The 25,016-nt window shown below is 40.3% G+C and overlaps 1 protein-coding gene across 5 annotated transcripts in view; it reads left to right on the top strand.

Moving 5' to 3' along the window:
• Positions 1 to 25,016, top strand: part of Pphln1 (periphilin 1) — an 84,736-nt gene that overhangs the window by 41,449 nt on the left and 18,271 nt on the right. For 3 of the 5 annotated variants that reach the window (XM_059246855.1, XM_059246853.1, XM_059246857.1), the window contains 4 exons: positions 4,681 to 4,737; positions 8,008 to 8,087; positions 12,133 to 12,252; positions 20,515 to 20,655. In XM_059246855.1, coding sequence (XP_059102838.1) covers positions 4,681 to 4,737; positions 8,008 to 8,087; positions 12,133 to 12,252; positions 20,515 to 20,655 — 398 coding nt within the window. The remainder of the gene's footprint in view (positions 1 to 4,680; positions 4,738 to 8,007; positions 8,088 to 12,132; positions 12,253 to 20,514; positions 20,656 to 25,016) is intronic. The other 2 variants (XM_059246856.1, XM_059246854.1) reach the window with 1 other exon arrangement.

Raw genomic sequence — 25,016 nt, 5'->3', positions numbered from 1 at the left:
TGTCAGGATTGGCAAGGTTTGTAATTACAAGCCACTGGATGATTTTTCTCTCTTTCTGTTTGTTTACTTTGGGAGAGGGTCTCATGTAGGCCGAGTTGATATCAACCTTGCTGAAAGAGCCTGGATTCCTTATCCTCCTAGCTCTACCTTCTGAGTTCTGGGACTTCAGGAGTGTTCCACAAGCTCAGATCTGCAGATGGACTTCAGTGTTTTGAAGTTTTGTCAGACTCCTAGTGGTATTGATCTGAATGCAGCTGTGAGCTCATGATTTTCAGTCTTTTTGGTTGTCCATGTTTAAATGCTAACACTGCAGGATGGCCTGATCTGCCTCATTTTCTTACTCTTTATCTTTTATAATTTTTTAGTGTTAAACGTGACACTAGAACCGTCCAGTTCAGTCTCATGCCCATTCTTCTAAGTCTTTGTTTTTTGTTTTTAAATCAGTGTATGTTAACTATACAAAAACATTTGTATTCATGTCAGTAACACACTCTGATCATACTTTTCTCTGCCCGCTTTGTCTTCCATCTTGTGAACCTCTTGTTCTTCCCAAACAGTATCCTTTCCGCTTTCATACCTTGCAGTCTATATTCCACAGATAAGAGAAAATATACAATTTTTGTCCTTCTGAATCTGGTTATTTCACTCATTAAAATCTGGCTTGTAATTATTTCACAAAATTCCTTGTCCTCTGTGAAGTGCCTTAGCATTTCCATGTTAAAGCTTCCACTGGTGTGACCCAGTATGGTACCTCTGTTGTGCTGTTTGTTTCTTGAATTAAAATATATCTGACATGTGCTTGCTTGTTAAGCACTGCACTGAGTTATAGTAGTTTGCAAGATATGACCCATAACTTCATCTATAATGATGCTTCTGGTTTTGATTTTCTGAAGTATCCTTTGTTCTCATGTGATTTGTCAAGAATGAACAATGGTTGTTAAAGTGGATGACTTTGGTTACATTTATCTTTGCTGTTAGCAGGAAATCCTATCTCAGGAAGAAAGTGTTGTTTGAAAGAAGAGTATGTTAGATGTATCCTTAGCTATTATATGCAAAGGGTCACCAAATGCCATCAGATTCTTACAGGACTTAATATTTTTTCAATGCATTTAAGTTGTGTACACAGCTTTTAGTTTCACTAACAGTGCCAAACACTTTATACCGGGTGTGTAGATCCAATGGAAGTGCTCCTTGGCTTCCAATGACACCAATTTCAATTACAGGTTGAATGTGTCTTTAAGATGGTAATGCATTTAATACACCTCACCTGCCGAGCTGCATAGCTTAGAAACACTTAGAAATACACAGGTCCTCGTGAGCAGCATGGCTGATTGCATGCTATGGCTCCCTGCTCCTGATAGCATCTGGTCTGTCATACAGCATGTCCCTTAGTTTAATTTTTGTGATAAAATACCCTGATGAAAAACAACATAGAAGGAGGGGGGCTTATTTTAGCACACAGTTTGTGGTTTCAGTCCATCGCTTAGGGAAGTCAAGGTGGCAGGGACTGGAAGCAGCCAGTCAAATTGTGTTTGTTTGCACGTCAAGGAGCAAAGCCATCAACTGTTCCCGCGCCCCTATCCATGCTGGAGTTTTGGAGGCTTGATCTTGTGCAGGTCTTGTGTGTCAGGCTCTGTCGTGTCTGGGAACATGTTTTGCAGCAATCTTCCAGAACCTCTGGCTCCTACAGTCTTTCTGCCCCCTCTTTCACAGTGACCCCTGAGCTTCAGGAGGATGGGGTATGATACAGCTGTTCCATTTAGTGCTCAGCACTCAACAGTCTCTCGTTCTCTGCACTTTTTGTGGTAGTTGCTTCTTTGAGTCTGTCATACTTTGTTTAACATAATGATTTCCAATCCCACCTGTTTTCTTTCAAATGTCATGATTTCTTTTTTAGCAGCTGGATACAATTTCATTGCACATAGGTACTATGTTTTCTTCTTCATCCATTCATCTCTGGATAGATTTGTAGGCTGGTTTTATTTTCTGGCTATTGGAAATAGTGCAGCAGTAAACATAGATGTACCAGTATGTTTATGTCTATTCAGGTTGCTTGAAATTGTGGTGGAACAGTCTTAATTCTAGATGGAGGCATCCACAGTGACAGGCCTTTTAACTTGACTTCAGGTGGACACATGGGGAGTACCTGATTGGTCTGGTGCACACACTGCAGGTGGTCTTTTGTCTTGTAGGAAGGTTTAAAGATAGACCCATTCACCTGGGTTAATATAAGGAGGTTATCCTGAAAATGTGAGTCAGTAACAGTGTTGATTGTGTGTCCCAGGGATGTAACTCGCTGAGCCAGTCAGTAAGCCTCTGGACCTAGTATGAGGACTGTCCCAGGAAGGGCTTACTGTAAAGAGTCTGAGATGCCTTCTAGATATGAGTAATGCAAATTGTAAAGATGCAAATTGGGAAAAGAGTGGGCCAATAATGTTCTTGAGTGGAATCATAGTGGGCAGTCTCTAATAGTTAAATTAGATCTCTTCCTTCCTGGGAGATGAAAAGCATGAGTCTGCATGGAGATCATACTTAATTTTGAGGAGGGCACACCCATTCCCTATCTGATATTAGAAATGAAAGCTGGTGATTATTAAAAATCTGTTTGCCAGAAACTACATGTTTCCTTTTGCTAGACAGACTATAAAAGGGGGAGGAGATTGGATGCTAATGAAAAGAGGCTGGACTAGAAATTGGAGGACTTTGATTCCCAACTGTTTGGCCTGATAAAAACTTAAGAAGCTTCCACTGGGAGGTTAGAGGGGGTGATGCTTGATTTGATTTGATGAGGTGTGTGTGCAACCATTCTTCTGGGGTGGCTATGAAGCTCTGATCTTAAAGCCTGTTGAGTCTTCTGAGGGATGTTTTGAGGATGAGAGAGAATGAAGATTGTGGATAGTTAGAGCCCAGAAGCCTTGGGATCTCACTGGAGAAATGCTCCAGCCAGAGTTACTCAGTTGCTCTTGAGGGCCACTTCCTCCTGCTACCACAAACAGCCAATCAAGAGATGCTAAGGGAGGCATGAGATGTGCTCCCTAGCTAGTTCACCAAAGTATTCTGCTGGGTGACAGACGTCAAGGAGAAAGGGCATTTTATCAGACCAGAGTTGATAGAGGAGCTGTAGTAAAGAGTGGACAGGAGCACAGTGGTTGTGCAAGAGGAGAAGCATTCTATAGTGCTGAAGAGAAGCTACCTGGCCTTGCCTTCTGGGCCATAAGAAGTTGGCAGGTGCAAGAACCTGTTATTATGGAGGGGCCTCTGTTACAAGACAGGCCATTTGGGGAGGAGAAACTCAGGAGTTATTAGGAATTTCATAATAGTTTGCTGCATTGGGCACCAAACAGCTAGGATCTGATTGTTAGGTAATGGGAGATTCTGCTTTTTATTTGGGGCCCTTTATTTTTGGTCTTTTTGTCTCTATAAGAATGTTAACAGTCAAGCCAGGCCATGGTGGCGCACTTGGAGGCAGAGGCAGGAAGATGTTTGAGGCCAGACTGGTCTACAAAGCGAGTCCTAGGACAGCTAGGACTGTTACACAGAGTAACCCTGTCTCGAAGATATATTTAAAAAAAAGAACCTAGCATTCTTTTGAGATTTTAAATATAGCATAATGAAGGGCTCAGCCAGGATGGTAGCCATAAATTTGTGTCTGAGGAAAATCCATGTATGAGAAACATTGTAAAGAGAATCAGTAAGTTTTAGTTACTGCAATATTAGAGTATTGGTAAATCTGTTATTGAGAACAAGACAGAAAACTTTCTTGGAATTATGTTTTATTTCTAATGGTGACTTACCTTACAGTATACTGACTGACACCTGCCCTCCCTACCTGATAAGTGATCCTGCACCACATCTTTGAATGTGAACCTTATTATGTGAACAAACATTGCTACTTATGCACATAATATTTTTATATTTATGTTATACTTGACTGGTTCTTCTCACACTTCCACTTAGCTGAACTTGATAGAGGAATCTTTTCCTTCTTTATTCTCTGCTAATTTATAATTGAGGAACAAACTGACAGGAGACAGGTCAGTACTGAGACCTGCAGGAAGACATGCAATTTATTGTATTTCTACACGGAAATATCACATGAAGGGCCAGATAATTGAACTTACAGGATTTCTGAATGCAGGTTACTAGTTTCTGGTGGGGATGTAAGCAAGCTGTGGGTGTTTGAATGATTGGGCATGTGGAAAAGAAAGCTTTTCTTATTACACACACAGTCGTGGGTGAGCTCTGAGTTGACCTCAGAATAGGTGAGAGCCTGTGTGTGTCTGGTTGGGATGCTAAACTCTAGTTTCCTTTCCTGTGGAAAGATATTTTTACTAGACCCATTTTTAGGTCATACAAAGCCTCTTTTTGCATCTGTTTATTAATCTAGATGACTATACATTTCTTCTGTAAAAAGCTGATTTGTAGGAACCCTCAGGTGTCTGTTAGTTCTCTGAGTGACCACTGTAGTATGCAGAATGGTTGGTTCTTTCCTGTTCTGCTTTGGTTTTTCCTCAGTTAGGGCTGCTCGGGCAGCTCAGCTTGAAGTGGGGTGGAGGTGTTGAGGATCACCAGCAAGTCCTCAGAAGTAGCTCTTCTCTTTGCTCCTACTTCTGGGGTCTGACCTTGCTCCTCCAGGGCCAGAGGTGCTGGTGTTAATTCCTCCCTGCCACCTTTCCCTAGAGTCTGCACGTGTTGGTTCGTCCTACAAACGACAGAATGAAGCAAATCCAGGAAGAGGTGAGTTTGGAAGTAGGTTTTGAACTGGAATTTTGAAGGGGTGGGAGGTTTGATTTGAGAACTTATTGAAATGGAGAAGTATCTTACTATCACCAGAGTTGGATAGCAATATAGCCAGCTAGTTGGTTGTGCAGGCCAGACATTCCTAGTCAGGAATGGCCACCACAGGAGGAGAGAGACTAGAGTAGTGAGTCTGTTGGCAGTGGGAGCTAGAGATTTCTACGTATTTTGCAGTGTTTGCTGTTGTCTTTGTTTATGTCTTTGCCTCTTGCTTCTTGCTTGTCCACTCATTTATGAAGCAGGTATAAATGAGTGTTTGTGAGAAACCATTTCTGTGCCGTCAGCAATCCTTTGCTTCTGCATACTGAGATTGGTTGATGTCTGCTTACGTTAACCCCTGAGCATCTAAAATCAGGACAACTTGTAAGGCTACACTTGGGGTCATACCTGGCTTTGCTACAGTGGCGGTGTCCTGTTTGTGAAGCAGAGTCTGAGGATGACAGCTGTAGAGTTGTCATCTTTTCTGTGTGGTGTGTTGTTGCTATTGTTTTCCTGTGTTCTAGCTAGTGCATGCTAAAATTGAATATGTAATCTGCACCAGGATTTTGCTCTGGCCTTTCCTGGGCTCCCTATCCCTGTGATCTTGAAAGCAGTTGAGATGAGCCACACAGAAGGTAATAAGTATATTAGATAGTAGGTGGAGTTTATTACAGAATGGAAAGGAGCACACTTGAAGGGGGAGAATGGCTAGTGGCCAAAGGGATCAGTTCTCCATCTATAGTTAAACGTCTTTCTACTGTTGCAAAGGTGTCTGGGAGAGAGAGTGTGCCCAGAAGGGTGTTTTCCTGCACAAGTGATTGACACGCCCATTTGGATTAGCTTTTAAGGAAGAGGACAAAGGGTGTACGTCTATCTCCCTTAGCTCCACAGTAGTTTTCAGACCGAGTAGATGGCCAGAATGTCAGACTCCGTTCAGAGCCAGAGAGATGACTCAGATTCCATTCTTTGTCAAGTCAGAGTTTTGCTGTTTTAGGTCTTAGTTTTACAGTGTGCTGTGTTTGAGGGAGAGGGCCTTCCCAATGACTGACTTCATATACAACTAGCTACCTAACATAATTACGCCTTTAGCCTGTGCTGCGCTGGTTCACAATACAGTAGAGAAGACTTTGTAACTTGAGTGTAAAAAAATAAGTTGGCTTTCTATTTGATTTTGAGTGCCTACTTGAGTTCTTAAGTTCTCAGGCTGTATAGACCAGAGCTACTAAAAAGTCACGATACTTGTTCCTCTAGGACAGTGGTTATCGACTTTCCTAATGCTGCGACCCTTTACTACAGTTCCTCATGTTGTGGTGACCCCCGACCATAAAAGCATTTTGTTGCTACTTCATAACTATAATTTTGATGCTGTTATGAATCCTAGTGTAAATATGATGTGCAGGATATCTGATATGTGACTCCCTAAGGGGGTTGAAACTCACAGGTTGAGAACCACTGCTCTAGGAGATTTGGGCAGTAGAGTAGACTTTACAATGCAGTATACAATTTGCCACATGAATTGAGAGTATAGTAAGGAATAACTGAATTATGTTCTTGGCTATTGGAGGATGTCATAACGATTATATTGTGGTTGTTGGGGTTTTTTTCCCCCCCAAGTAATTTATTTATTTTAAAAATAGGGTCTCACTATTTAGCCTTGGGTGGCCTGGAACTTATGGTACCATAACAGTCGAGGTTTTGTCTTTTATAAAAACCTGTTGAAACTTCAGAATTGGAAATCTAAACTTGCAGCACGGGTTTCGCACTCAGCCTCAGCATTACTGAAACCAGATGATTCTCTTAAGGATGATGAATGGGGCTATCCCCCATAGAAGAATCTCGTATCATCTTAGGTCTGCTGTTGTATATGGTATTCTCTCATGTAAAACAATCAGAATATCTTTACACATTGCCCAGTGCCAGGGTGGAAGGACAAACTGTTGCTGGCTGAGAGCCACTGGTCACAGAGTGGCTTCTTGTCTTCAGGACCTTGGGAAGAGGTGTTTAATACCAAGGTGGTTAGAAGCCTGAGTCTCCAGAGCTTGCTTAGCTGTGGCAGGAGCTCCAAGTTTGTGGAGCCTCTGATTAAAGCTGGCTTTGCTGCCCTCTGCAGGTGACTTGGTGTCTGCTTCTGCTCCTGCCTGCTCTCCGGCTCTCCCCTTTCTGGGCTTTGGCAGCATTGTGTGGCCACTTTGTAAAGCAGCTTTGAACTAGTGATATCCTTAGTTTCCCAGAACTCAGGACTACACAGTGATTCTATGTTGAAAGCTATTAGTAAGATGTTTTTAAAATCAGGAACAACTTACTTTTAATAATTTTATAAACTGATATTAAAACAGTTTAAATAATAAATTATCTAACTAAAAACCAAATTCAATTAAATAAATTTTTAGTTGTTGAACCTACTAATGTAATAATGTCCATATATTTTCTCACTTACGTTTCTATTAAAAATGGTTGGGTGTAACAATATGTGAGTATCTGAAATAATTAATGGTGATAACTTTATCTTATAGAGGTCTATTTTAAACAAAAACAGTTGTTAACATCATTTATGCCAGGTTCTGGATCAGTGCTCTGAATTAATGGATTTCTAAATTCTTTTAAATAGTGTGAATGTTTTAGGAGTACCTGCTAAACTTCCTGTGTATATTACTCTTTGGGCTGCCTCTTAACTGGTTGCTCTGTGGTATCTATATAGTAGCTGTAATAACTTTCATTGTATCTATATTATGATATGTTAAAGATTCTCAGCAACAGAAACCATCATGATTTATACATTACCCAGTGCCAGAGTAGGAAAGACAAAACTGTCCTTGGCTGAGAGCCACTGGTATAGAGTGGCTTCCTGTCTTCAGGACCTGGGGAAGAGATGTTATTTAATACCACCTGAGGTGGTTGGAAGCCTAAGTCTCTAGAACTTAGGCAAGGAAGTTGGTGGAGCCTCTAATTAAAGTGTGCTTTGCCCTTTTCAGCACTTCTGTGATTACACTTACCAGTTGATATTGGTGTGGCCTGGACTGCCATATATGATATTATTTCATTCTACATTACTTTAACGTTTTGTGGTGGTACTAAGAGAGGTAGATTTAGATGTTAATATAGTAATGTGGTGAGAACTTTCAATTTTAAAGTACATATATGGCTTTCCTTATTAGTTGGAAACACATAAGCTAGAAAATGGCATCTTGTGTTGTTTCTTGTCCTACAATCTTTCTTGCTGTTGTTATGTAGGTAAAGAGAGATCCATCCAGTCTTTGAAAACATCAAGAGATACTTCACCCTCAAGCTCTTCAGCAATTTCTTCATCCAAGGTTTGTTACTTTTCTAAAGTTAGGTAGAACTACAATATAAAGATGATGGGTTGCCCAGCACAAACAGTGTCATGTGTACCCATGGTGCTTAACGGACCCATTTGAAAGCTTGAATTGGAAGTCATCACAACTTCAAAATATTAGAGGCCCAAATAAATGATCATTTTTTTCTCATTAATATTGTTCCATAGTTTTTGCCAAGGTTAGTGTTTGCTGCTGTAGCCTTTGCTCATCTTCATCATACTCAAACGGGAATGCATATTTAGATGGGGTGTGCATTCATAAGATTTGCTTTTATTTGGGGGCATTGAGGGCATAGGCAGAAGCTTAACATGTGTTTAAAACCACTCAATTCCTGATATGCTGTATGTCCTTTTACTTAACCCATACAGAAACTGTGTAGCTAGGTTTAAATCTCAATTCTATAAAAGACTGAAGTTTCAGAAGCAAATAATTGCCTCCAAGTGGTAGCTGCTCCTCACGTAGCATTCTTTATTCTTACTTCCTCGAATCTCAGAATGCGTTGACAAGATGGAGCCCATGTTTCTTCACTTAGTTACCGTTGTCAGCCCCTCACCCTTCCCCATGCTCATAACTTGGTGCAGATACTCTTTACTTTTTGTCTTGACTTTTTAGCAGAAATAGTTACCACCTGTCAGTCTGCTATTGGTCCGCAGGGACAGTAGTTTCTCTGCCTGAGAGGAAAAAGTGACCTTTCTGGGACAAATCTTATCACTGGAGGGCCCTTACAGATCTTGGGATTCTGAAATGTCGGGTTGTTTTTTGCTGTGTTTGTGGCATGGGTGGACTTGAGGTTCTTGCCTTGCAGATGTTTGACGAATAGTTTTCCAGCTTGGTATGGTCTTGGTGACCCTCCTTCAACTTCCTAGTTCTTAGATTGCCTTCTCAGCTCAGGGCTTCTTCCTGCAAGTAGTATGGCTTTGGGAGTGTAGTTTTTCAGAGTTTGTTTTTAACCATTAGAGAGTAGTTCCATGTGACAGCTTATCAAGTGCACACACTCTGTAACAGATGGACGGACAGACAGAAAAGTTCCTGTGGTAGGATTTCTTTACATTTTACAGGAACTCCTCAGTCATTAGCTTGGATTGGCTCTGTAACTCTCTTGAAGGCATAAACCTCTCATAAAATTAAATATACATATTTTCTTGGATATGTTTTTGTTTTCTTTTAAAATTTTTTTATATTTCTACTGATATACTGTCTTACGATACTGTTTTAACCATCTGAGCTGGGTAAGCATCTTATACCCATGATCTCAGCACTCGAAGGCTGAGACAAAGGGATTGCATAAGCATGAACTAACCTTGGCTACAGATTGAGACTCTGCCTTCAGACAAACAAACAAAAGAGCCAAGGGATAAAAACACAACCTTCTGGATGGGTAGGGAATGGAAATGAGGAATTTAAGTTTCTTTAGAAAAAAAGCTGAATGGAGTGGCTTTGTATTATACCTGGGGTAAGTTTCAAGTTTTCTCTCTTGGTCTTCTGAAGGCTTGATAGTTTCAGTCTGTGATGTGAGCTGACACTAGAGAGATCTGTGGAAAATGACTAAGAAACTGTATTCTGTGCATGGGAGCCATACATAAAGCATCAGCCCCTGCTTGATACTGTGTGCTGCGTTGTGCAAAGGCAGGGAAGGTTAGGGTTGACTTTGGGTGGCTGCCTTCTTTCTTTTTGCTTTTTTAAAAGATTATTTGTAATGACGCATATGTGTGGGTATGTGCATGTGAGTGCTAGTGCCAGAGATCAGAGGCCTCGAAGCCTCTGGAGCTAGAGTTACAGGTGATTATGTGCCAATCGCATGGGTGCTGAGAACCAAATTCATTTCCTCTGTAAGAGTAGTATGCACGCTTGGCCATTTTAGCCATCTCTCTAGCCCTCAAAACTGTATTATGCAGACCAGTTTTCCCAGCTGGAAATCTCTGAAGATCACTGGTGGCCTCTCTAGGCCAAGTGTTTGTCCTGTGATAAGCTTTCCTAGGCAGTTATGGGTATCTTAGAGCAAAGGCCTCTTTTTACAGTCTTTGCTCACTTTTGTTGATTTCTTATTAAAAAACGACTGGCAGCTTTTTGGAACCGTTCCTGGGATTACAGAGACCTGTAGTTTCTCTGAATAATTAAGTCAAAATAGTCAAGTATATTTAAGGAAAATGTTTTTCTCTCACAATGCTGTGTGTACACACACACACATGATAAATACAACCCATGGCCAGCCTGTCCTATAGTTCTGTTTCTTGTTTTTCTAATTGAGGTGATGAGGCTTGCCTTCGTCCCTTTTGAGGAGTTCTGTCAGGTTGTTCTTTGGTTGTAATTTATTCATGGCAGTGCACCAGGTCTGCCGAGGTGGTTTTCTTTTTTGTTTTTGTTTGTTTTCACTGGGACTGTATTTTAGGCAAGGTTCTCTGGAGTAGTGCATAGAACTAGTGCAGTGTGAACACAGAAAAGGGTAAGCAAGCTCTCCCTTGGTTTAAACAATAGGGGCTGGGTAGTCTGACTGGCAGCACACTGGAGAGGCCGAGGACCTGAGCTGCTTAGTCCACTAGGCTGGATGCGTCAGTGGTCCCAGACCAGTGCTAAGGCCTGAAAGAGTCCTGGAGATTTTCTGGAAGGCCAGAGAGGCTGGGCTCAGATGTCTGGAGGACAGCAGTATTGCCTTTTCCTTGGTCCTCTCATGTCTACCTGTTCAAGGCCCCATGAGCACAAGCCTTCCCCACCTCAGTCAGTCCTTACTGAAAGCAGCTTTATGGACCCAACAGAGGCGTATTTCTTAGTTGATGCCATATCCGTTCAAGCTGGAAGTCAAGATTAATCATCATAAACTGATTTTGTGGTCAATGACACACACATATACACTCTTAAGAGTTAGGGGCGACGGGGTCTAGTTGGTAAACATGGTTCTAGGAAATAGGATGGAGTCAGAGGGCCACCGTAATGGTTCTAAGGAAAGGCTTTATAATCTGTGCTGTGCTGCTTCCCATATTCATCCACAGCACAGGCCCTCATTCATCCACAAAAGACCTTTCCTTTGTCTTTATGTTTCCTCCATGAACTCACTCATCTCTTTCAAATTTGTCTCGCTATAATAGATTGATGGCAGTAAATATGGAAAAGAGAAAGTACCAGACATTATTATAGATATGTTCTAGGCCTATTTATTCTCACAACTGCTTTGTAAAAGGAAATAAGTCCCATCTAACAGGTGATTAAACCACACTGCATGCCAAGATCTGCCTTGATTATATTGTATTTGGTTAGAGAAAGTAATATTATGACAAAACAATGAAATTTAAGTCTTTAAACTCTGGTGCAATGAGTCTGACTTATTATGAAGATGACGTATTTGGCCTTTCTCATGCATTAAGAACTTACGTTAGGGGTGGAGAGGTGGCTCAGCAGTTAGGGCTGCTCTTCTAGAGGACCAGGGCTTGATTGGTTCTACCTGCATGGTGGTTCACAGTTCTCAGGAAATCCTTGTTGTGGCCTCAGGGAGCAGCAGGATCACATGTGAAGCACAGACATATAGGCAGGCAAAAACACCCACACACAGTAAAATGAATGAATGGATAAATAAATAAATCTTTTAAAGAAGGACTTACTGTAAGAGAATTTAACCATTGTTTTATTTCATTGGAACATAATTAAAGATAAAATGTAATCAGTATGATGTTGTGTGTATCCTACATACAATTTATATATGTTTGTCATTTTTTTTGCATTGGTTCTTTAGATGAGGTCTTGAAGTTTTATATAAATAAAGTTGTGAGTGATGTATAGTCCATGTGTCTGTCTGAAAGGAATTCTGGGCTGAGTTTTGTGTCTCTGTGTAGCTGTGGCTGGCCTGACACTTGTTCTCCTGCCTCAGCCTTCCTTGTGCTGGGCTGAATACACGTGTTACTTTGCCTGGCTCTTTGCTGAATGTTTTTGAAGGAGTGGAAAGGGGAGAGACTTACTCTCAGTACTTTGTGCTTCTTGATGTTAGAGGCCTTTAAGACTGCTAACAGCGATGTCTCTTTATTTCTGTTAGATACTAGACAAACCCAGCCGGCTAACCGAGAAGGAGCTTGCTGAGGCGGCAAGCAAGTGGGCTAGTGAAAAGCCAGAGAAATCAGATGAAAGTAACTTGGCTGAGATTTCCGAGTTTGAGGTATGATTTAATTTCATCTTTTTGTTTCACACCTGAACGTTTTGTCTGGATTTTAAACTGGATGGAAGTCCTGTGTGGTACCATACACCTGTAATCATTTCCTGCACAAAGTAGGAGTGTGAGAAGTGTATTTTGGGGTGATTTTAAAGGAAGTTTTTTTTTTTTTTTCTTTCCTCCTCCCAGCCCTTTGCAGCCTGGGGATCAAACCTAGGGCCTGTCTGTAGTTAGTTTTTGTCTTCCTCTGTGGGGGGCCCACCACCCAGCTCTCAAATAAATACAAGGAGAATTATTCTTAGTTATGAATGCTTGGCTTAGCTTGACTTATTTCTAGCCAACTTTTCTAACTTAAATTATCCTGTTTCTCTTTAAGTTTTGCCACTGGGCTTTTTACCTTTCTTTATTCTATATATCTTTCTTTACTTCTTACTCTGGTGTTAGAAGTAAAGTAAAATGGTGGCTAGTTGGCTGGTCCCTGGAATCCTCTTCTCCTCCTCTCTCTAGATTTCTCCTCCTATATGTTTTCTCTGCCTGACTGTCCGCCTATCCCTCTCCTGCCTTGCTATTGGTTGTTCAGCTCTTTATTAGATGAATCAGGTGTTTTAGGCAGGCAAAGTAACATAGCTTTACAGAGTTAAACAAATGCAACACACCATTGCATTGTTAAACAAATATTCCACAGAGTAAATAAATTAACACATCTTAAACTGATATTCCACAACACCGTTCTGTCTTTTGTATCTCTAATCCTCATGGAAGGTTTTATTATACATTAGATTAAATGTGTGTAACTATAGTACACTAACCCATATCTTCATGCATGATAAACGAATCCTTTCCCAAATGCCTACTGTATAATGTGTGTAGCTAGAGTTTTCCTGCCTGGCCCACAGTCAGGACAAATCTCTGTCTACCGCCAGTCCCACAGCCGCTCAGACCCAACCAAGAAAACACAGAGACTTATATTGCTTACAAACTATATGGCTGTGGCAGGCTTCTTGCTAACTGTTCTTATATCTTAGATTAATCCATTTCTATAAATCTATACCTTGCCACGTGGCTCGTGGCTTACCGGCATCTTCACATGCTGCTTGTCATGGCGGGGGTTGGCAGTGTCTCCCTCACTCAGCCTTCCACTTCCCAGAATTCTTCTCCTCCTTGTCCCGCCTGTACTTCCTCCTGCCTGGCTACTGGCCAATCAGTGTTTTATTTTTTAACCAATCAGAGCAACACATTTGACATACAGACCATCCCACAGCAAATGTGCATAAGTCAAATGGGTAGACATTGAGTCCAGAAAGACTTGTTTATGAATGTTTGCATTTTCTGCCTTTTATTTGTTGGGGGGGAGGGGAAGGGGGAGAGAGAAAGAGAGAGAGATAGATGCTGACTTGTCGTTTAGATAGTAATTTTCTCTTAAACAGGTCAATGTTTTCTTGTTATTTTAGGTGTAATAACATTTTTGAGTATTCTAAAGTAAATTCATCAAATGTATCAAGCTGTTATTCTTAGCACTTAGTAATATTTGAAGCATAGACAAGAGAAATACTGGATTTTTACTTAATGTTGATTATTTTAATAATTTAGACTAATAGTTTTTATATTAACAGTAGATAATTGTACTTCAGAGGTCGAATTTGAGAGTAAGACTGATTTCTTGTCTACTTAATTTCTTGGTTTTATATATATAAGCAAGTTTTAACTTCTATTACAATGCTCTGCTCATGTGTCTCCACATAAGACACATGCATATGAGCTTCAGTCACCAGACCTGAGCCATCTCGCTTGTCTTTTTTCCTTTAAAAGTATGTGTGTGTGTGTCACTAAGTATACGTGGCCGTCAGAGGACAACTCTCTGCAGTTGCTTCTCTCCTTCCAGTGTAGAATGCAGGGGTCAGCTTGTGGGGCAAGCACTTGTTACCTGTGATGTGTTCATTATGTGTTTATTATGCTCCCAAACTCACGTCTTTTGAGTATCTGATGATGTGTTCACTTTTGTCCTGCTGAACGAGGATACCTGAGACTGGGAGGTTTACACAGAGCAGGACTTCTTACAGTTCAGAATTTAAAGAAGCCTAACATCAAAGTGCTATTAGTCTTGGTGTCTAACACGGTCTTGACTTTTAACATGATGCCTTGAATGCTTCATACTCTGGAGGAGAAGATATCTGTTCCTCACATAACAAAAGAGCAGAAAGCTCACCTGTGTCTTTTAAATTTTACTTTATTTTTCATTGAAAGTTTTATGCATATGTACAATATATCTTGGTCATATATATCTTCCAGTCTCTTCCTGCAATATTACCCTGCAATCCAACTACAACTGGGCTTTCCCTAACATATCTCCTAATCTTATCCCTCTCGGCTTTATCTTCTCCCATTTTTGTTTTTTAAACCCGCTGAGTCTAGTTAGTGCTGGTCATGTGCACATGGGTTATCCACTGAGACATGAACAACTCATCAGTGTCCATTCTCAGGGAAAGTTGACTCTCTGTTTTTTGTTTTTGTTTTGGACAGGGTTTCTTTGTGTAGCTTTGGAGCCTGTCCTGGAACTCACTCTGTAGACAAGGCTGGCCTCGAACTCACAGAAACCGCCTGCCTCTGCATTCTTTGTTTGTTTGTTTGCTTCCAATATCAACTCTTGTAGGGATGGGACCTTTTGCTCCTCTCTTCTGTCCCTGATGGAATTTTGACTGTCTTGATCTTTGTAGGTCTTATTCAGGTAATCACAGCTGCTGTGAGTCCATGTGTGTAGCAGCCAAGTCATCATGTCCAGAAGACAGCATTTCAAGCCTTACTTCTCATCCTCTGTCTCTTATCTTCTTTCTGTTCCATCTCAGAGATGTTTCCTGAGCACTCACAGTTGCTTATTCTCAGCATTTTGGGCAGGTATTAATTTCTGCATTAACCACTACTCACTGCAATAAGTTTCTTCATCAAGATTGGGAACAGCACAAATCTGTGGGTATAAACACATTCTTAGAAGGCACTTTGAAAACAAGACTGTTTAGCCATACAACATTAATAGGTTACCCCTGGGCCTATGACTTACCAAGAGTGGATTTTGCCTTTGTTTGTTATATAAGGTGTGGATTCGTTGTTGTAGAACATTCCTGCATCCAGTCAGGGAGTAGTTGTACCCCTATTCAGACTTGCCATATTGTGCCCTTGGGCACATACCGCCCAATAGGTTGGCATTGTACTATGCAAGATCCATTGCTCAGCAAGACTACTGATGTCAGCTCCCAACAGGCAGCCTAGCATCTTTAGCTCTGAGTGAGTTTTCTGATCAATTCAAGATTTATTTCTCTACGTCCTACAACCAGTATATGGTGTCTTCAGTAATCAGGTCTAACCATCTCATTATGGTATGTTTTGAACATCTCTGAGGCCTTCCTGACCAATAGCTTGTGGGGGGTTTATAACCTGTGCCAGCACTGAAAGTTTATGTAATAACTCCTGTCTTCTGGGAGCAGCATTGTCTGTTCAAGCTCCTTTCTTTAGCTTTTTGGTTTTAGTTAGTTTACAAACTAGTGGGAGTCTTCATACATCCTTATTTTGGGTTAACCTACTCCTTATCCCACCCCCTTTTCTTCTCCTAGTTTAAACCTTCAGCTCCTGATAACTCCGCCCCTCATTTTTCATGCCCCATGCATTCTACTAACCTCAAGTTTACTTAGCTTACTATGTCATTGGCTGCCATGTGGCTTCCCATTGCACCCTTCATCTTGGTTCCCCCTCCATCCCCTATTGCTCTGCCCCTATCATTCACTCCTCTGCTTGCATGCACCCCCCTTTTCATTTCACCTGTCTTCTATCCCCTATCCCTAAATGTACCCCAATGGCCTATTTCTCAGTTTCCTGGCTGTCACATATATTCCAGGTTAAGCACACAAAGCAAAGGATTTGAAGATGTAAGAGAGAACATGTGGTAGTGTTTGTCTTCTGGCACTTGGGTGACCTTGGTATAATTGTTTTTCAAGTTCCATTACCTGAACATTTCATTATTTTGCTTTTCTTCACAACTGAGTAAGGTTCAGTTGTGTCTCTCTACCACATTTTTATTATTTATTTATTTATTTATGAGTAGATGGGCATCTAGGTTTATTCTGATTCTTAGCTGTTGTGAACAGAGTGACAATGAACATGGATGCACAACTGTCTATCTCTGTAACAAGATATAAAGTCCTTTATATCTATATAAAGTCTCCTGGTTCATATCCAGGAGAGCTACATCTGGGATTTCTGTTTCTAGTTTTTGTTGGCGGGGGGTGGGGAGGCTTTTCTTTTTTCTTTTCTTTTTTTTTTTTTTTTTTTTTTTTTTTGAGAAAGCTGCAGATCAACTTATGAAGTGCCTATTTGTTTATACTCCCATCAACAGTGTATAAGAATTCCCATTTCCCCACATCTACACCAACATTTCTTGCCATAAGTGTTTACTAGCCATTTGGATTTCTTTTGAGAACTTTCTGTTCAGTTCCACAGCCCATTTTAAAATTGAGTTGCTTCCTTTAGGTTTAGGTTTTTGAGTTCTTTGTGTATTCTAGACACTCAACCTCTTTTATATGTATAGCTGCCAAAGATTTCTCCCCCATTCTGTGGGCTTCCTCTTCACTCACTCGACAGTTTCCTTTGATGTACAGAAGTGTTTCGTTCATGAGATTTCGTTTGTCAGTTGGCCTCGTTTCCTGTACTACCTCTTCAGAAAGACGTCACCTGGGCCTGTTTGTTACCATGTATTCCCCACTTTTTTCTCTAGCACAGCTGTTCGCAACCTGTGGGTCACGACCCCTTTGGGGCAGGGGTCAAACGACATTTTCACGGGAGTCTCCTAAGACCATCAGAAAACACAGATATTTACATTACAATTCATAACAGCAGTGAAATTACATTTATGGAGTAGCAATGAAAATAATTTTATGGTTGGGGTCACCACAACGTGAGGAACTGTATTAAAGGGTGGCAGCATTAGAAAGGTTGAAAACAACCGACCTATCAGTTTCAAGGTTTCAGATGTTTTTTGTCCTGTTACTTTGCTGCAAGTATTTGTCAACAGTAAGAATATGGTAGGGGGTGCAGCTGGAGAGGTGGCTCATTGGTAAAGAGCATTTACTCATGTTGGGTTCCTAGCACCCAAATGGTAGCTCACAAGCATCTGTAACTCTGGTTGATGTTCTTTTCTGGCCTCCTTGGGTTCTGCACAGACATAGTGCTCAGACAGACAAGCAGGCACATAGACATATATAAGCCTGCAGGGCATTTTATTGATTAATTGATGTGGGAAGGCCCAGTTCACTTCAGGCAGTGTGACCCCAAAGAAGGCAGGCTGAGCACCCAGACAGCAGTGTTCCACCATGGCCTCTGGTTTAGTTTCTGCCTGGGCTTCCCTCAGTGCTGGACTGTTTCAGAATTTGTAAGTCAAATAAACCTTTTTCCTCTCTCCAAAAGGAATGATAATGGTGTTTATTTCCACATCATGGAAAGCAAACTACAATAGTCTTTAGGGTTTCATATACAGAATTATATAGTCTGCAAATAAGGATAATTTGATTTCTTTTTCTATTTGTATCTCTTAGTTCCTTTGCTTGTCTTACTATTCTCCCTTGAATAGTAGTGGACTCAGTGGACACCCTTGCCTTGTTCCTGATCTTCGTGGAACACTGAGTTTTTCTTCATTTAACACCATGTGTATGGCTATAGATTTGTTTACACAGTCTCTCTTTCTGTTATGTTAGAGGTATGCTCTATCTGTAAAGTACCCAAGACTTTCATCTGGAAAGGCTGTATTTAATGAGATGATCATGTCATTTCTGTGTTAGAGTATACTTCTTTGATGAACAGTGTTTATTAATTTGCATAATTTGAACCATCCCCACATCTCTTGATTGAAGCCAGCTTGGTCATGATAAATAATTTTTTTTGATATAATCTTAAGTTCAGTTTGCCAATATTTTATTGAGAATTTTGCATGTGTTCACCAGGGAGATCAGTCTATTTTTTTTCCTTTTTTCCTTTTTTTTTTTTTTTGTGGTTGTTGTCGTCTTTGGCTTTAGTATCAGGTAATATTGGCTTCATAAGTTTGGAAGATTTCTTTTTTCCCCCCTCTATTTTTTTTTTTTTTTTTTTTTTCCGAGACAGGGTTTCTCTGTGTAGCTTTGCGCCTTTCCTGGGACTCACTTGGTAGCCCAGGCTGGCCTCGAACTCACAGAGATCCACCTGGCTCTGCCTCCCGAGTGCTGGGATTAAAGGCGTGCGCCACCACCGCCCGGCCTATTTTTTTTTTTAATGTACATTGGTGTTCTGCCTGTATGCATGTCTGTATGAGGGTCAGATCTTATAGTTACAGACAGTTGTTAGCTGCCATGTGGATGCTGGGAACTGAACTCATGACCTCTTGAAGAGCAGTCAGTGCTCTTAATCACTGAGCCATCTCTCCAGTCCCATCCCCATCTATTTTATGGAATAATTTAGGTAGTATTACTGTTCTTCTGATAGAATTCTGGAGTGAGCATATCTGGTCATGGACCTTTCTTAGTTGGGAGGGTTTTTATTACTTCTCCAATCCCATTGCTGGTAATGGATCCACTTTAGCTATTTATTTTATCTTTGTTTAATTTTGGTATGTTATATGCATCTAGAAATTTATCCATTTCTTTTAGATTTTCCAATTTAATATAATAGAGGTTTGTTTTATTTATTTTGTATGTATTTATGTGTATCAGTTTTTGTCTGAGTGTATGTGCGTGGTGTCAGCAGAGGCCAGAAGTGGGTGTTGAATCCCTTGGGATTGGAGTTATAGACAATAACTGCCATGTGAATGCTAAGAATCGAACCCAGGTTTTCTGCAAGAGCACTCGGTGCTCTTAACCCTTGAGCCATCTCTCTAGCTCCTAATGTAATAGAGTTTAAAAAGTATATCCTTGTGATTTTCTTAATTTCATAGGGATTCATTGTTATGCTTCCCTTTTCAGTTCTAATTTTACTGATTTGGGTTTTCCTTTCTTGTTTAATCTGGCAAAGCATTTGTCACTCTGATTTTTTTCATAGAACCAGCTCTTCATTTGATTCCTTTCCTTTGTGTCTCATTAACATCAGCAATTGATTTTTTTTTTAAAGGGGTGAAAGAGGAATTTTTATTAGTACATTTTATTTATATGAAATAATGAGTTTCATTAAGATTCTCTGATCATATTTATACCCCATTACTATATTATTCTCCCTTATCCTCCCTGTTCCTGGTTTTATTTTCTTATTTATTTTTTTATTCGAGAATTCCATGTATTACAATGTAGTATGATTATATACACTTCCCGTATCTCACTCATGTACTTCCAAACTCCTGACAACTTTTAGCCCTGAAGTTTAAAAATTGATTAGTGTTTTTTTGTGTATGGATGGGTTTTGCCTGTATGTATGCCTGTGCACAAGGTGTTGGTTCCCCTGGAACTGGTTACAGATGGTCATGAATTGTCATGTGGATTCTAGAAATTGAACTCAGGTGCTTTGGAAGAGAGCAGCTGTTGATATCAACCTTTATTCCATTCTGGTCAGATGGAATGCAGGTTGTTATTTCACTTTTTCTAAATTTGTTGGGATTTGTTTTGTGTCTTAACATGTGGTCAGTTTAGGAAAAATTTCCATAGGCTGCTGATGAGAATGGGTATTTAGTGTTTGAGTGGCATGTTCATGATTTATGATCTCATTTAATTCCAATGTTTATCTCTTTAAATTTTGTCTGGATGACCTGTCTATTGGTGACAGCAGTCACCGTCAGTGTTTGGGGTTAATTACTCACTATCGGATTGAAAAACAGAACTAATATTGCTGAAGCTTTTGAGTAAAGGAGCAAAGTGTTCAGCTTGTGAGGTGGAATTTGTTCCCGTGCCTTCTTTTACTGTGATCCTTTATACGTGCTTGGGTTCTCACTTATGTTTGCATTTTTCTTAAGTGATCCATATTCCATGAATAGATTGTTTAAGGATTAACCATAGGACAAAAACTTTTTAGCTGTTTCTTATTCTATATTTAGTATATTTATCGTATTTTAGAATGTTGTAAGGCTTAGTCTCATCAAAAGTTCAGAAAAGTAGCAATCATATCCTCTAGCCTTCATTACATATGTTCCTTGTGTATCATGACGGGATATATTTTCTTTTATTAAGTTAAACAGCGCTTTTAAGTATAATCTTCTCTTAGTGACCACATATGCCATCTCCAATACTCTGTCCTTTAAGAAAATAACTAAGGACTTCCTCTGTTTTCAAGACGGGTTCTGCGGCACCCTTATTTATGGACCCGACAGAAGAACCTGAGTCAAACACAACAGACGGCACAGAACTGTATGAAGACAGCCAGCTTAGCAGTCGCTCGAAAGCAATTGCATCAAAAACCAAAGAGATCGAGCAGGTAAGAGTGCAGTCTTCCAGTAGAACAGCTCCTGGGTTGCACTGAATTAATATACTGGTTCCTCTTTTCCTCTTGTAACTCCAAAATTCAGGTGGCGACTTTGTTCTGCTCAGTGGTGTATACCTACCACCTACAGGAGTGAGTCATATGTGGCAGACTCAGAAAAGTATTTTTTGGTTGACTGATGGATAAAGTCATAACCCTGACAGTGACCTTTGAGTGGTTCCGGAGTCATTTAAGATCAGAGGTGTCATATGTCACCACCAACCTCACTTAGGCTTCATTCCTAACAGTGTTTGGTCAAGGTGTTATTTAAAAGGGTGAATGGTTTAATGTCCTCTTTTTTTCCTAAGTTGTAGCTCTTTCTTTTTAAGATTGGTTAAATTTTATTTTATGTGCTTTTGTATGAGTGTTTTGTACATATGTCTGTGTACCACATGTGTGCCTGGTGCCCTCAAAGGTCTGAAGAGGGTGTTGGATCTCCTGGAACTGGAGTTACAGGTAGTTATAAACTGCTGTGTGGGTGCTTAGAATTGAAACCAGGTCCTCTGAAAGAGCAGCTAGTGGTCTTAACCACCCTATCCCCTAAGTTGTAGCTTTTTATTTTGGTTTTTTTTTTTTTTTTTTTTCAAGACAGGGTTTCTCTGTGTAGCCTCGTCTGTCATGGAACCCGCTCTGTAGACCAACCTGTCCTCAATCTCACAGAGATCCTCCTTTCTCTGTCTATTGAGTGCTGGGATTAAAAGTGAGTGCCATCAAAGACAAGTTCTTTTAAGAATGTAACTGGTGTACTCACTCATAAGTGGATACTAGATATAAAGCAAAGGATAACCAGACTGCAACCCACAGCTCCAGGGAGGCTAGCCAGTAAGGGGGACCCTAGGAAGGACGCATGGATCACCCAGTGATGGAGAAGTGGATAAGATCTACATGAGCAAACTGGAAGTGAGGGGGGATAATAAAGGGCAAGGGACAGGAGATGAGAGCTTAGGGGAGCGGGAGGTTCAAGCTGGAATGGGAACAGAGTGGGAGAGCAAGGAAAAGATACCATGCTAAATGAAGATACCATGGGAATAGGGAGAAGCAGAGTGCCAGTGAGGTTCCCAGGAATCCACAAGAATGACTCTACCATAGACTAATGACAATAGTTAAGAGGGTGCCTGAGCTGGCCTACTCTGGTGATGGGATGACTGAATACCCTAACTGTCATAGAACCCTCATCCAGTGACTGATGGAAGCAGATTCAGAGAGAGATTCACAGCCTGGTCCCAGGCCGAGCTCCAGGAGTCCAATCAATAAGAGAGAGGAGGGATTCTATGAGCAAGGGATATCGAGACCATGATTGGAAAAAGTACAGAGACAGCTAGCCAGACTAGTGGAAACGCATGAACTGTGGATCAATAGCAGGAGAAAAATAATTTGATAAGCCTGAAGTACATCATGAGACACCCTGCCTTGAAAAAGTAATAGGTGGTATAAAATAGAAGCTGTGTGGAACTTTCTGTTTCCATTAGAGAGTTTGGTTTCACACCTGGGGAAGAAGTAAGACCAGAATCTCCCCAAATTCAGGAATCTAGCACATGATAATACATGTATGTATAAAAATTTATTATTTTTAAATGAAATAATTTTCAGGAATTTTTCCAATTTAAGGATTAAATATCAATGCATAGAAAGTCATGAAGGTCTATAAAAACAGGATGGTCGCTAGCTACATTGGTGTTCAGTAATTCCTCTTTATATTTTTCATGTACATGGATTGTTTAAAAATTTTTTTAATGAATGATAGCAATTATTTTATGTGTATGAGTGTTTTGCCTTCATGTATGTCTATGTACCACATGAATGCCTGGTGCCATCAGAGGCCAGAAGAGGGCATCAAATCCCTAGAACTAGAGTTTCAGACAATTGTGAGCCACCATGTAAGTGCTGAAATTGAACCCAGGTCCCCTGGAAGAGGAACAGCTGATGAAATGTCTCTTCAGCTCCCGTTGGGTTTTGAAATCCCAGGTTTTTTCATTGAGGCAATGTTATAGTTTAAATAAAAATTCCACTTCAGAATTTCATAGTGGCCACAGTGTAGCAGTTCTTGAAGTTTAAAGGCAGGCACATGGGGTAGAGTGTAGCAGAATCACCTCAGTGCAGGGACATATTCTTTTGATGGATTGTGACCTTGTCATCCCTGGGCATTTGAGAATTTTAGTGTTAAGGGTGCTGGTGATTTTTTTTTAAATAAAAGATTCAGATTAGAATTAAATATGGTAGAGCACTAGTGTAAATTCTCTATCCAGAAGACATTCATTTCTGTCCAAGATGTGCTGTATTTCTAGAAATGAACTGTTTCAAACATCCCACTCCCATTCAACATTCTGTGTTAGGTAGAGACTGCCTTCTTACCCCAGTGTAGCTAGAGTTTTCCTGCCTGGCTCACAGTCAGGACAAATCTCTATCACCTGCCAGTCCCACAGCTGCTCAGACCCAGCCAAGTAAACACAGACACTTATATTGCTTACAAACTGTATGGCCATGGCAGGCTTCTTGCTAACTGTTCTTATATCTTAAATTAACCCATTTCTATAAATCTGTACCTTGCCACATGGCTCGTGGCTTACTGGCGTCTTCACATGCTGCTTGTCATGGCTGCGGCTGGCAGTGTCTCCTCCCACCTTCCTGTTCTCTCAGTTCTCCTCTCTGTTAGTCTCGCCTATACTTCCTGCCTGGCCACTGGCCAATCAGTGTTTTATTTATTGACCAATCAGAGCATTTGACATACAGACCATCCCACAGCACCCCAGCACATTTGGCTTCCTTATGCTCTGGCACCTATTCTTGCTCATTGTCTGCTGTTGGGTTTTTTTGGCTCTTTTAGCTCTTTGGCTCTTTTGAGGGTCCTGCCACCCAGCTCCCAAATAAATCACACATGGAGGCTTATTCTTAATTATAAATGCCCAGCCTTAGCTTGGCTTGTTTCTTTGCCAGCTTTTCTTTACTTAAATTATCCTGTCTACCTTTTGCCTCTGGGCTTTTCCCTTTCTCCATTTTGTTACATGCTCGGTGGTTCAGCATAGCTGATGTATGCTGGTATGAATATGTGTGATATAAAAAGAAAGTGAGCAAACAGCTGTATATGCTCTTCAGTATTTGACATGACTAAAGAAATGAACCATATGAGATCTCCTTAGTTCCTGGGTTTTGAGTAAGAATTAATTTACAGTATTCAGTCCATTTACATTTAGCAAATTCAGAGAAAGCATTCCACCATCCATCCATCTTAGTGATTCCAAAGTTTTATATATAATTTACTTTTTATCATAACTAAGGAAAACTACAAGTATAACTATTTAGTCTTCAGCTCCATCAAAGACCCAGAAGGATGTACTATTACTTAACAACAGATCATTTGGCTGCCTAGACAGTCACCCAAAGTTTCTTTGCAATGTTGGGGCATCAGTCTTCAGCCTACAGGCCCAGAGTATCTGGCACACTCTTCTGTGAAGCAGAAATTGTGAAGAATTGCTTTGCCTTGTTTTGGCAAAGTTCAACAGTCTTTTTCCTGTATAGCCCACATGTCCAGTCTGGACAGCACATTGTCAGCAGTCAAAGGCAAAAGCAGTTTCTTTGCCCAGTGGCTAACCTTGCCACAATGAAAGCAAACTCCATAAGGAGTTTCTTCAATGCTCATATTCTCTGAAGTAAATTGGTGCTGCCAGGAGCAAATGTGTCTCATTGATGTGAAAAACTTTAACAAGACATTTTAAATGCCATATTCTATAGGTCTTTGAAGTATTTGGAGACCATCTATCTAAAATATATCTGTTTAACTTAGAAAACATGTCTACAAATTTGATTGTTATAAATGATTACTGACCTATGTTTCCTGATTATCCTATATAGTTTATAATAATAGTTTTCAAAAACTAGAACTTTACCCTACATTTCCAAATGAACTGCATAGGCACAATACTTAAAACAAAAATAGAAACATACATACAATATTTTGTAACAAAAGTAACCTTAAATTTTTATTATTGTACAAAAATCCTTTAAACAAGAATAAAAACATATATCCAGTGTAACAAACATAACTTTGAATTTGTATCAATATTCTATGTTCCCCTAAATGATAACAAGTATCTATAACCCATCAAATAACCAAAAACCACCCACACCCCCCAGCTCTTGGCAATGTGGGCATACTTTTCTCTAAACTGCTTCCTGCTGGCTGTGGACGAAGTATCTTCAGGGTCCCAGAGAGAAAATTTCAGATAATGGCCAAGTCCTGCCTGGGAAGACTAGCAGTAATCTTGGCTGTTTATTTGCCTACTTAAAATTGGATTATCGTGTATTTGTTTGATAATATC

This window comes from Peromyscus eremicus, chromosome 20, assembly GCF_949786415.1.
Source record: "Peromyscus eremicus chromosome 20, PerEre_H2_v1, whole genome shotgun sequence".
Classification (NCBI taxonomy): domain Eukaryota; kingdom Metazoa; phylum Chordata; class Mammalia; order Rodentia; family Cricetidae; genus Peromyscus; species Peromyscus eremicus.
Note: the sequence above shows the minus strand (reverse complement) of the source record. Positions and strands in the feature narration are given on the sequence as shown.